The sequence below is a fragment of the Camelus ferus genome, chromosome X (genome assembly GCF_009834535.1).
Source record: "Camelus ferus isolate YT-003-E chromosome X, BCGSAC_Cfer_1.0, whole genome shotgun sequence".
NCBI classification, from domain to species: domain Eukaryota; kingdom Metazoa; phylum Chordata; class Mammalia; order Artiodactyla; family Camelidae; genus Camelus; species Camelus ferus.
In genome coordinates, this window is record NC_045732.1 from 42,981,752 (window position 1) to 42,994,528 (window position 12,777).

Here is a 12,777-nt window from a genome sequence, read left to right on the forward strand (position 1 = left end):
CAATTTTGAAAAAGAAGAAGCAAGTGAGAGGACTGACTCTGTCAAATTTTAATAATTATTATATAGCTATAGGAATCAAAACTGTAAATGTCCATCGACAGATGACTGGATAAAGAAGTTGTGGTATGTGTACACAATGGAATACTACTCAGCCATAAAAAATAAAATAATGCCATTTGCAGCAACATGGATGGACCTGGAGATCATCATTCTAAGTGAAGTAAGCCAGAAAGAGAAAGAAAAATGCCATATGATATCACTCATATGTGGAATCTAAAGAAAATGACAAAATGAACTTATTTACAAAACAGAACCAGACTCACAGACAACAAACAAACTTATGACTACCAGGGTGTAAAGGGGGTGGGAAGGGACAAATTGGGAGTTCGAGATTTGCAGACACTAAATACTATATATAAAAAGCAGATAAACAAGTTTCTTCTGTATAGCACAGGGAACTATATTCAGTATCTTGTAGTAACCTATAATGAAAAAGAATATGAGAAGGAATATATGTATGTATATGTATGACTGAAACATTATGCTGGACACTGGAAAGTGACACAACATTGGAAACTGATTATACTTCAATCAAAAAACAACTGTGATATTGGGGAGAAAATAAACACATAGATCCATGGAACAAAATAGAAAACTCCAAAAGAGTCCCAAATTGATTATTTTTTTTCCAAAATTACAAAAGTAATTTAGTGGAACAAGGATTGTCTTCTTAAGAAATGCTGCTGGAGCAATTGCCTATCCATAGGCTCCCCCAAAAGAACATTGACCTAAACCTCATACCTAATGCAAAATTTAACTCAAATGTGTCATAGATTTTAAATGGAAAACAAACATTTAAAACTTGGGTACTGTGAAGAGTTCTTAAACAGGATCCCAAAAGCACAATCCATTAAAAAAAAAAAAAAGATAAATTAGACTTCATGAAAATTTAAGTTTTGCTCTGCAGGAGACCCTACTGAGGGGATGATATCTTTGGGTGGTGTTCAAGATGAAGATTTGCATTTTTAAGGTCAGGCTCTGGAATTTCAAGTTAGCATTATTATCAAAAAGCAAACGTAGTGGGAGGGTATAGCTCAGTGGTAGAGTGCATGTCTAGCATGCACGGGGTTCTGGGTTCAATCCCCAGTACCTCCATTAAATAAATAAATACATAAGTAAATAAATAAACTTAATTACCTCCCCCCCACAAAAAAATAAAAAAATCAAAAACAAGCCTGTTGAGTTTAAATTTGGTGTTAGTAAGGAATGAGTTAAGGGAGCAACAGTGAAATAAGGAGCATACAGAACAGATCGACTTTAGTCAACTGCCCCTATTTCTAAATATGGAGCAGAGGAAAAAAGGTTATATAACTCTAGTGGCTTGTCTAGGCATAAAAATGATCCAAAAAAGACCAATGAATGTGTCTGAAACATCTGAAAACTTTGCAATACCACTTTTACTATTTTATTTTATTAGGGAGGCAAAAGTCCATGTTTCATAACTTAGGCTGTTGGCAAGGCTGTGGTGCAATTGGCTGGTGGGAGAGCAAAATGGCCACCCTGGCTCCTCCTTGCTCTTCCTTTGGACCTGCCGTGCTTCTTCCTACCTCAGGCCTCTGCACTTGCTGCTGCTGCTGCCTCTGCCTGGAACTGTGCCTAAATAACCACGAGACTTGCTCTTTCCAGCCAATCAAGGACCCAGCTCCTGGTAAGGTCTCCCTGAATGGCCCCTTACTGCCTCCGGCGTCACACTCACATCACTCATTTTCCTCCTAGTGCTCATCTTTATCAGAAATGATTATCTCTTTTCCTCTCTTCTGCTAGATCAGGGATCAGCGATTTTTTTTTTTTTTTTCCTGAAAAGGGCCAGATAATAAATAGCTTAGGCTTTGGGAGCCAGATGGTCTGTGTCGCAACTCCTCAGCTCTGCGGTTGTAGCACTAAGGAACCATCAACAAGGTGTCAGTGAACGAGTGTGACTGTGTTTTAATAAAATGTTATTGGCAGACACTGAAATTGGAATTTCATATGGTTGTTCAAGTGTCACAAATGATTCTTTTTTTAATTTTGGGGGGAGGTAATTGGGTCTATTTATTTGTTTGTTTATTTTAATTTCTTTTAAATGGAAGTACTGGAGATTGAACCCAGGACCTCATGCAGGCTAAGCATGGGCTTTACCACTGAGCCACACCCTCCCCTACAAATGATTCTTCTTTTGATTTTTTTTCCAGTTATTGAGAAATGTGCAAGCCATTCTTAGCTCGGTGGATCTACAAAAATAGGCAGTGGGGCTAAATACAGTCTGAAGGCCAGTTTGCCCTTTCTTGTGCTAGAACATTACCAATTCCAGGGACTGTTGTCTGCTTGACCCACTACTGTATCTCTAGCATGTAGAACAGTGCCCGGCAGCCAGTGGGCTCTCAATAGATGTTTCCTGAGTGAGCAAGTGAACCGATCTGAATTGTGTAGCAAGTTAGTGAAGTGTGGAGAAATGAATGAACAGATGAGTTCAGCACAGTCCTACTCTTAGGGCTTCAGTTCACCCCTGTCTGAAGGTAGGGAGGCTCCCCTAAGAAGTCCTAGAAAGAGATCAGAAGGCTGAGGCCAAAGTTGCAATTCAGCATCTTTATTCTCCCCCTTTAGGGTGATCCTGACAAACAGCTTCTGCCCAATAGAGGCAGAAAAGACTGGTCTGGGCAGGGGCTCCCCGAGGACCTGGACTCCCCCTCCTCCCATGGGGTTGGGGTTGGGGTTTGGGCCATGATCCAAGCTCGGCATCCCTGGGGAGGAGGGAAGCGGACCACTCTGCAGCCTCTGCAGCCCCCTACCTCCGACAGCCATGTTGATGGGAACCAGCCACCTCCACACCTCAGGCAGGAGGGACCCAGGAGAGCGGCCCCATCTTCCTCCACATGCAAAGGTGCATGCGCATGGGGGCCCAGGTGGAGCAGGGCTTGGTCAATGTCCCGATACATGGCTCTGGCCCGTGGCCCAGTTGGCAAACATGAAACCTAGACTGATCGCCATGAAGAGGACACCCAGGACACCAAAACACAGAGCCTGTGGATGAGAGAGAGAAAAGATGGGGCTGACTGGGTCTCGACACCTGAGCTCCTCCAGAGAAATATACCTCAAGCCCCATTCAACCCCGACCCTCCTTTTCTGTTCCCTCTCCTTCCTTAAAACCAGCCCCTTCCTGTGAATCCTCCCTCCATCTTCCTAGAAGCCTTCAGGGAGTACTCTCCTCCATCCTCCTTGGAAACGTTCCAACACTCTTCTAACAGTGCTCCTTCTGTCTGTCTATTGAAGGCTTCCTTGAAGCCAGCCCCTTTTTGAATAGTCCTGCCTCCTCAGACCCTCCTGATGCTCTGTCTGCTCAGCCCCTTGCTAAGACAGTCAGCTTCATTCTTTCACACCATCTGCCCCCTCCCTGGATAGATGTTCCCTCTTCCCCCAGCCCTCTCTTGAAAATGTTCCTTCAATCCCTAGCCATCCTGGAGTGTCCCCTCCTCAGGAGGCTCAGTCTTCCCCTAGAATGCTCACCTGGATCTTGGGCCAGGAGTAGAGAGGCTCCACATCAGAGGGTATGATGCGGAGGTAGAAGATGCTGGGAAGGATGAAAATGAGGCTGGGGGCTGAGGTGGAGCCTGGAGGACAAGCAGGAGGGACAGAGTCTATGTAAGTCTGGGGTACCAGGTCCATACTAGGTGGGATCCAGGACTGGAGCTGGGGGTACTGACCGATAACCCCAAAGATATCCCGGATGGTCGGCACGCAGATGACAAGGACATTGACCAAGACAAGCAGGATCAGGGCTATGGCCACGTGGCGTGGCCAGCTGAAAGCCTTGCTTGGGAAGAGCAGCTGCTGCAGGGCCCGGCGGATCTGTCACCAGGGTAGGGTAGGACACGGTCAGGGCTCAAGGGCTGCCTCCCCTTCCATGTAGTCATCTGTCTGACTCCACCCTCTGTCTGAGATCCCTGATTTCCCCTCCATCTGACTTTACCTCCACGCTGTCTGACGACCCATCTATGCCTCCACCTTCTGAATGAGCATCCTGCCTCCCTTTTGACAATCCATGACTCTTCCCTCTGTCTGATCATCCATCTATGCCTCCGCCCACTGTCTGAAATCTCTTCCTCCTCCTCCATCCAACTATCTCTGCCTCTTCCATCTGACCACCCACTTGTCCTTCCACCCTGAGATCGCTGCCTCTCTTTCCATCTGACTATCTCCATCTCCTTCCTCTGTCTTGTCATCTCACCTCTCCACCTGAGAGCCATGTCCCTCCTACACCTCACCCTTTTTCTGTCCATCCCTGTTTCTTCATCCTCTATGTCCATCTATCTATGCCTCTACTATCTGCCTGACCATCCCTCCCTCCCTCTTCTGTCTAGCCAGACATCTGGGCCTCTTCTCTCCGACTACCCTCTCCCCTTGACTGTTCTGCCATCTATATCCCCCTTCTGTCTGACCTTTTTTTTGTGTGGAGGGAGGTAATTAGGTTTATTTACTTATTTTTTTAATGCAAGTACTAGGGATTGAACCCAGGACCTTGTGCATGCTAGGCATGCACTCTACCACTGAACTATAACCTCCCCATTTTGACCATCTATTTTTGACTTCTCTGTCCATCTGACAACTCTGCCTTCCCTGTCTGTGCATCCCAGCCTCCTCAATTCATTCAGCCATCCATCCATTCCCATCTCCACCCTCCATCCAAGCATCCATGCCTATGCCCTCTACCCGTCCATCCATGTCCCTCCTTTCCATGGGCCCACCCTCGCCACCAACGCACAGGGAACAGCACAACTGGCACAGTGAGAGTCACCGCGAGCAGCACGGCTAGGCGCACACAGAGGATGAGCAGGTCCTGCTGGCTGTACATGTGCAGCATCTCCGCCTCCACGCTGCCTGGGCCACGAGACATGGGACGTGGGATACAGGATGTGGTTGGAGCACCGGGACCAGTGTCCCAGAAACACACATGTGCACATGCACATAACACAAATGGTGACAAAATCTACATGTGTGATGTGTACCCTCCCTTTGGAAACTGATGGGTCTGAGGGCATGGCAGGAAAGCTCTCAGGCTCCTGCCCAGTCCCCACCCCAGCTGCCACCCAACCCTGGCCCCCGCCCCACTTACTGTAGAAGGTGAGGTATCCAAAGGTCGCTGTCAGCCCATACATGCAGAACATGGCCCCAATGGACACGTTGGCCACAGCCTGCATTCTGCGCTTGGAGGGCCTGAGGTATAGAGGTCATGGATCTGTCATGCCCTGACCCCTGGACTTGGTCCAGGCCCCTCAAAACCAGCCCCCACCATCCAGAGTCCCCTCCTCCCAGAGCTGACGCTCAGCTAGTACACACTGAGAGACCCATCTCTGCCTCCCCTGTGTGACTAGCCAAGCCTCCCCTCTCTGTCCATCCATATTTCATCCCATATGACCATCTTTGCCTCTCTGTCTGACCATCTCTTCCTCTCCCTTCCATTTGACTGCCACTGCCTCTCCCTTCCATCCGATCATCCACACCATCCCCTTGACTGATCATCTACACATCCCTCTATCATATCATCCCAGCCCCCTCTTTGTCCATCCATACCTTACTCCATCTGACCATCCCCGTCTCCCCATCCCCATCCACGCATGCCACCCCTCCACTTGATCATCTCTGCCTCCCCACTCTGCCCATTCGCACTTGTACTGGATGATAAAAGAGTAGAATACTCAAGCCCCAAGTAGTAAACAGTCACTGCCCTACATCCCTCAAGGTTTCCTGGCCACCTTAAGCCCTTCCCTTGGCACAATCTAGACACAATCAAGCTACAATACCAGCATATATAAAAATAGATAAGGAACAAATTTCTTCTGTATAGCACAAGGAGTTATATGCAATATCTTGTAGTAACCTTTAATGAAAAAGAATGTGAAAACGAATATAAGTATGTATATGCATGACTGGGACATTGTGCTGTACACCAGAAATTGACACATTGTAACTGACTGTACTTCAATTAAAAAAAAAAAAAAGCTGCAGTACCAGGACTGCTGTAAGGATTCTCAGACATTATGACTATCACCCCACCTGCTGCCCTGTCATGCACTCCCACTCACCGGTAGAGTTCTGTGTAGATGGGCAGCACCTCTGGGTGGCAGACGAAGGCAAAAGCCATAATGGGCACTGTGTAGAACATCTGGGGGAATGGCCCAAGTACAAGAGATCAGAGCCTACAGGGTTTCATCCTCTCCTCCTCATTCCCCTGGCCCCATCATTGCCCTCCCTATCAGACACCTGGAAGCCCCCGATGTCCGATCCCTGGCTCCACTCTGAGCAGAGTGCAGCGTGTGACAGAACCAGAGGACTGGAGTGCAGCGCAAGGCATCGACATCTGCCTGCACACCCACCTGTGAGTCAGCTGTGAACATCTGGGCCTCGCAGCTCGTGTTGAGCCCCTGGGTGAGAAGGCTTGGGGCACTCTTGTTCTCCGCTGCTGTCTCATTGCGGCCCATAGCACAGCCAAGCTGGAACTTCTTATAGATGACCTTGCGGGAGGGAGGGTGGGGAAGTGAGGTCACGAGGAATGCTGTGTATGTCCCAATGTCCCAAACTCTCTCCCCACTTTTTCATGTCCTTCTCCCTCAGACTCACCGAAATGAGGAAAAACAGCATACAAGTCAGAGAGAGACCACTGGTATACCCCAGGTAGCCTACAAGGGGTAATATATGGAGCCTCAGAAATCAAGGGACTCCTCCTACAGCAAATATCAACCCCCAAGTCTGGCCTTCAAAGCCCCCTCTCCCTAATTTTGCCACACTTTGCACAAACTTAACTTCTGCCTGGACCAGCCCACCCCCTCTATAGCAAACTCCTATTCATCGGTTAAAATCCACATCAAACCATCTCTCCCCTGGTATTCCACTATCCTTGCAAAATGGCTCCTATTCTTTGGATCTTGCTCCCCTTCCCTGATTCTACCATCAAATGATCAACACAGGAAGCCCCTTACCCAAGTGTCTCATGAGGGCCAGTGGCAGGATGATGAGCACACTGACAATGATGATGAGGAGGTTTCCCTTCAAGTACCAGTCCCTAAGGAGACAGGCAGACATAGTGACTAGCTGCTTACCAAAAAGAACTCAGGCAGGCATGCAGAGAAGACAGCCGGACAGAGAGATTTCTCTGCACGCAGTCAGGAGAGATGAGCTGACACCTCAGCTGTGAGGGGTCATCCAGGGGGTTACAGTGACAAACAGCACAAAAGGATTGACAGAAACAGCCAGACAAATTATCAGACTGCCAGTCACACACTGTCAGAGGGATAGAGCTGAGGATGCATGCACAGCTGGACAAAACCGTGCCATCAGTCAGTCTCTCAAGAAGACATACAGCCAGATGGGCAAACAAAACCCCAAATCAGCCAGACTCACATAGTCCAACACAAGGTGCCAGACAGAGTGAGTCATGACCCTGGTTTGTCTGACAGGTAGAACGGCAGTCGGATGATCTGGTCAGCAGGCAACGATGCAGAGTCGGACAAAAAGTCAGAAACACACACGTGTGGTTGTATGAACAACTCAAGGTTTGTTGATGCCTTGAAAGTTGCTGGGCTGATTTGGCCAGAGTCAAAGATGGAAATAGAGACAGAATCAGCCAGCTGACCACACTCTTGGAACCCAGCTCATAGAAAAAGCAGGATCTGGACAGATATTGGGGGGAGGTGCCCAGGCAGGAGAGTCTGTTGAGACAGAATTGGCCAAATAACTGCTTATTTATTCAAAAGAATTGTGAAGAGTGCTTCCTATGTTCCAAGCATCCACATATTCTCTTTCTACCTTCTCCACAGTTACACAGACATAAACCAACAGAGCACAGTGGGAACTAACTATAACAATCAGACACACCTAGTCATGTAGACTGTCAGCTACCTGGATGGTTTCAGGTTCAAACCAAAAATCTAACAGGATACACAGACTCAGCTATCATGTACAACCCACTAACCAGATTCAGCTAACAGATGGATCCAGAATCAAACACACAGTCAGCTGGATTCAAACTCAAAACAACAGTCAAACGCACATGGTTAGAACCATAATACAGAGGACGTACACAGTCACAGTTGGAGGATCACACACAAACAGCCAGAAAGAATTTGCCAGAACAATGGTCAGCAAATTAAACACAGAGTTCAAGTCTACAGGCACACAGAGTTGGAACGAATCACAGACACAGCTGGCACCATGGTACACTGCACACACACGTGCACAGACACTGTTGGAGTCAGTGACCAAACACTTCTCGCTAGACAGATGCAGCCGGCCTAATGGACTCAGAATCAAACAGAAATCCACTGGACAGAGAAAGTCAGAGTAAGCAAATGTCAAACACACATGGTTGGAATCACACTATACAGGACAAAGCTGTAGTCAGCTGTCATACAGAGGCCCAGAGAATCTACCAGTACAACAGCCACAGAAGCAAACCCCAGTGTTTAGGTCTCCTGGATTATGCACAGCCCCCTGGTCAAAATCAGAGGACACTGGGACACATGGAATCGGCCCACCAGATGGAATCAGCCAGAACAGTCACAAAAAGCAACATGTGGACTGGACTCCTACAGTCAAAGCAACAGTCACACATCCTGCTGGCATCACAATGAACAGGAACCACAGTCTGACCAAACTGGCCTGCCCAACAGGTCTCCAAATAGAAGACCTGGGAGAGTTGAAGGTAGCAGCTGGACCTCACAGGCAGAATCAGGGGTCTGTGGGCCAGAGCCAAGGGGTGTTGCACACTCACCCCTCAGGGTCCATGTCCAGGAAAGTGCCGATAACCAGGGGGAGTTCGGATTTGATGATGAACAGGTAACTGGACATGGCTGGTGCAGGTGGGGGCAGGTGTAAGCAGAAGGGTTCCCCTCATCTCCCACCCATCCCCGCCTGGGGAGGCCCACCTCATCCCACCCTCTTTCCCCAAGCTGACCCCCATCTCATAGAGTCCTCACCCCCAACATTGTGCAGGCAGATGACTGCGGCCACCACTACCTTCCCCGCAGGTCCCAGCGCCCTCTGGCCCAGCTGTTCATAGGCTCGGATGCCTGGTGGGGAGGAGAACAGGAAAGAATGGGTTGTGGGTCCAGGAGGCCAGGCCAAGGGTGAATTGTGGGTCAGAGGGCCTGGGAGCTGGGGAGCTGGGGAGCTTGGGCTTAGGGTACTTGGGTCTGATTGCTGGGAGGTGGAGGTGCGGGTTAAGCAGTTAGGGTTGGGCTTGGGGTTGGAATCTCGGAGGTGGAATCTATGGCCAAGGAGAAGGTCAGGGACCGGATATGGGTAGCAGGGGTTTTGGAGGCAGGAGATGGACTGAGGCCATGTGGGAGTAAAGTCTGAGATCTGAGGCAGTGGGAGCTGGGGAGCTGGGGGCTGAGGAGCAGGGGGTCTTGGGGTCGTGGGGCTGGCTTCCGTGGTTAGGTGTCCAGGAGAATGAGGGGTGGGGCTTAGAGATGGAGTGTAGTGGTCTGGGGGTAGGGAGGTTCTGAGCAATGGGGTCTGATGACCAGACTGAGGGCTGAAGGGTGGGAATCTGGGAGCCCAGATAAGGTCTGAAGGTCTGGAGTCCAGAGAGTTGAGTGTGGTGTGGGGTCTGGGTAGAGCTCTGGGTCTCACCTACAACACCAGCACAGGTCAGCAGGAGATGGATGGAGTACGAAGACAGAAGAGCGATGCAGAGCAGCAGGGCCCTGTGGCAGATGGCACAGCTCACACTTGGCCCCCTGGCCTCCCGCCTGCACCACGACACCCCTCCCCCACCCCAGACTGCCTAGGACTCACAAGAAGAAGAGGACCCCCGTGTGGGCCATGGCATAGGCCAGCCCCAGGATGCCGCTGCCCATGATGGCGTTGCTGAGGTTGAACACTGACATTCCGAACGATGTCTTCCCCTCGAACTGCGGGTAAGGAGCGAGGCCCCGGGCACACAGGGGGAGGGGAACCAGGTAAGGAGACCAAGGAAGGAGACCAGGGCCAGGGTCTTGGAAAGACTAGGAAGAAGTGACTGGGGCAGGGAGAAGTCCAGGAGGGACCATCAGAAGAAGGAAAAGGACTTGAAGATGGGAAGAAGCTGGGAATGGGAGAGCTGGGAAGGGAAAAACTAGAAGAGGTTTAAGAGGGAAGCAGCTGGAAGTGGAGAAGAATGGGGAGGGTGGGGCAGCGACCAAAGGCAAAACAGCTAAAGGGAGAAACCGGGAAGAGAGAGCAGTCTGGGGAAGAGCTGAGCTGGGCAAGGTGCAGCTGTGGGGTCACTCACATCCATGAACTGGGTCGGCTTCCTCCCAGGAGCAGGACTCTGGCTGGGGAGGAAGCCCTCGCGTTCCTGCCTGTAGCTAGATAAGGCAGCGAAATTGAGGCTGATGAGAAGGTAATCCTGACCCCTGACCTCAACCCCTTGGGTCCCCGACTCACTCCACAGCACCCCCAGGGAGGGCTCCATTCATCTTGGGATCCTGCAGTTCCATCCTGTGGGCAGAGAAGTGCGGGGGGGGGAGCGATCAGAGATGGAGCAGGGGACCTAGAAAGTGGAGAGAGCGAGATGCAGGGGGTCGGGGGTCAAAGAAAGACAGACAGATACAGAAACAGAGACACAGAGATGAGGAGAGGGGAACCGGAACAGAGGGATGACAGCGATGGGAGATAAAGGGAGAGAAGGGAGACGACAAGTGGGAGAGGTCAACAGAGATGGGAGGGAGAAGGGAATCAGAGGGGGAGAGACGCCAACAGTTACTCAGAGAGACACAGAGAAAAAGAAGGCAGTGAGAGAGAGACAGAGAGAGAGAGACTGACCCCGCAGCAGAAGGGATGGCCATTTGGAGCTGGGATCACCTCTCCTCCCAGACCCCAGACTCACTCTCTCTTGCTGTCCGTCTCTTTCCGTCCCCGCTCCCCCGCGCACCCCCTCCTTCCCTCCACCCTCACCGCGTGGTCGGGCCTCTCACTCCTTACAGGGACACGTGTCGGCCTGGCCGCCCCACCCCTCCTAACGCCCCCTACCCCCCCTCCTCCCCGCCTGGGCCGGGAGCCTGAGCCCAGAGCTGATGCAACCTGTTGAAGAGGTTGGGGCTGGGGGGAGGGATTGGAGACCCCAGCCCCGGGACGTGGCAGGCTGCTGTCTGCCACAGCTCTGAATATTCTCACTGGAGGCCAAAGGCAATTCCCTAAACTGAGCCGTCTGCCAGGGACAGAAGTGACCCAAGGGCCCGAATTTAATCCTCCTTCTCTCTTAGAGAGAGGTATTTTCTAGGACCCTTGTAAAGCCTTCCACACTCCTATTTTAGTAGAAGTCACTTTGGAGACACTGCGAGACTTGAGATCCTTTCTGGACTTGGAATGTCTCAGAGACCTGGCTAGAGCCCTCATTTCCCCTGGTAAGGATGGGCCATCTCTGAGATAATCATCGAAAGCCCCTTCCCAGGGCCTGATGTTTCTTGGGATGAGGTGTCCCTGCAATCCCCATGCCAGCCTGGAGCCCTTGTCTTCTGGAATGGAGTATCTCTGAAATCTCCCCCCACCCCCGGCCCTGAACTCACTTCCAGGCAATGCCTTATCTCAGAAACCCCCATTTGAGGTCCCCATCATAGCTAAAACTGCCTCCAGAAACCCCCCTACCCAAGACACGAATCCCCTTCCTGGGTCAGGGAAGGCTCTCAAGGAGCCCCATCGTCAGCCAGGAGCACCCTCTGGAGACTCCCACCCACTCCTGAATTCACTTCCTGGGATCAGGGTACCAAAAGGACTCCCCCTCCCATTCAATTTCGCACTAGTACTAAAAATGTCTCCGGGGAATCCCCGAGTCCCCTCCCAGGATCCCCATTCGTGCCTCAGGGGTCTCAGGAGCCCCCCTCGATGACCAGCGCCCTCTCCTCACCTCCCTGCTCCTCTCAGCTCCTGAAGCGGCAGCAACTCAGACTAGGGATCTGGGACCCCACCGCCGGCGCGGCTCGCGCTCAGCCAGCCCCTGCCTTCGCCCGCCCTGTGACCAATCAGCAGTGCCGACTTGCTCTGTGGCTAATCAGCACTGCCCGAGCCCCATTTGGCCCGAGGATTTTTTTTTTCCTGTAAAGTTTTAACTTTAATTCACTTTCCCTCTTCTGGTTCTGGGCAGGGGAAGGGGAGGGTGGGAGGAGGGTGCCTCACCTCATTTGGACCCACTGGGGGAGATGGACTGAAATATCGAGGGTGTAGATCCACACCTAGAGAGAGGAACGGACAGACATACGGAACTGACTCAGGGTCAGACACACAGCGAGATGGGGTGGATGGCGGGAAGCGGCAGAAAAGAGAGACAGATAGTGAGAGACCCCACCACGAATAGAAACAGGCAGGCAGACCAAGAGGAGACAAAGACGGGGAGCGGTAGACAGGCAGAGGGGCAGTCGGGGGAGAAAGAGATGTACAGACTCAGAAACAGTGGGCACGGAGGGGCTCCCATGAGCACCTGGATGAATGCAGCAGGCGGTCAGGCCCAGTAATAGACAGGAGACACACTGGCAGATGGACAGGTGGACACAGCCAGACACATCCCCAAACAGAGGTTAGGAACAGACACACAGGCCCAGAGAGCCAAGGGGATAGAGGGAGTGGTTGAGGCAGAGAGACCCATGGAGGGGCCGATGGTAACAGGCAAAGAAAGTCAGATCCAGGCAGAGGAGGAGCAGACAGACCTGGGGACAGCAGTGGGACAGGTACAGGGATAGACACGGCCAGGCCCAGCTGAGACAGGAC

The 12,777-nt window shown here is 51.2% G+C and overlaps 1 protein-coding gene across 3 annotated transcripts; it reads right to left on the minus strand.

Annotated features, from left to right (window-relative positions):
- Positions 1 to 2,610: 2,610 nt before the first annotated feature.
- Positions 2,611 to 12,023, minus strand: SLC38A5 (solute carrier family 38 member 5). Of its 3 annotated transcripts, none has more exons than XM_032475120.1 (16): positions 11,921 to 12,023; positions 10,462 to 10,515; positions 10,307 to 10,382; positions 9,832 to 9,947; positions 9,667 to 9,740; positions 9,009 to 9,101; positions 8,804 to 8,882; positions 7,014 to 7,096; positions 6,655 to 6,713; positions 6,411 to 6,548; positions 6,120 to 6,199; positions 5,150 to 5,250; positions 4,799 to 4,914; positions 3,741 to 3,885; positions 3,544 to 3,647; positions 2,611 to 3,060 (listed from the first exon to the last, which is right to left on the minus strand). In XM_032475120.1, the coding sequence occupies exons 2-16, from the start codon at positions 10,512 to 10,514 to the stop codon at positions 2,959 to 2,961; spliced, it is 1,419 nt and encodes a 472-aa protein (XP_032331011.1). In that variant the 5' UTR covers position 10,515; positions 11,921 to 12,023; the 3' UTR covers positions 2,611 to 2,958. The 3 variants fall into 3 exon arrangements, with proteins under 3 accessions (XP_032331011.1, XP_032331012.1, XP_032331010.1); XM_032475121.1 differs by lacking the exon at positions 11,921 to 12,023 and adding an exon at positions 10,904 to 10,956; XM_032475119.1 differs by lacking the exon at positions 11,921 to 12,023 and adding an exon at positions 10,840 to 10,936.
- Between the last annotated feature and the right edge of the window lie 754 nt (positions 12,024 to 12,777).

Bases quoted from the DNA above. Each gene is read 5' to 3' on its own strand.
- SLC38A5 (XM_032475119.1), bottom strand. From the start codon at position 10,862: ATGGCCATCCCTTCTGCTGCGGG. The intron at 7,097-8,803 runs GTGAGTGTGCAA...CTGTCTCCTTAG, and splicing joins CTGGACATGGACCCTGAGGG to GGACTGGTACTTGAAGGGAA. The intron at 6,549-6,654 runs GTGAGTCTGAGG...CCCTCCCGCAAG, and splicing joins TGCTGTTTTTCCTCATTTCG to GTCATCTATAAGAAGTTCCA.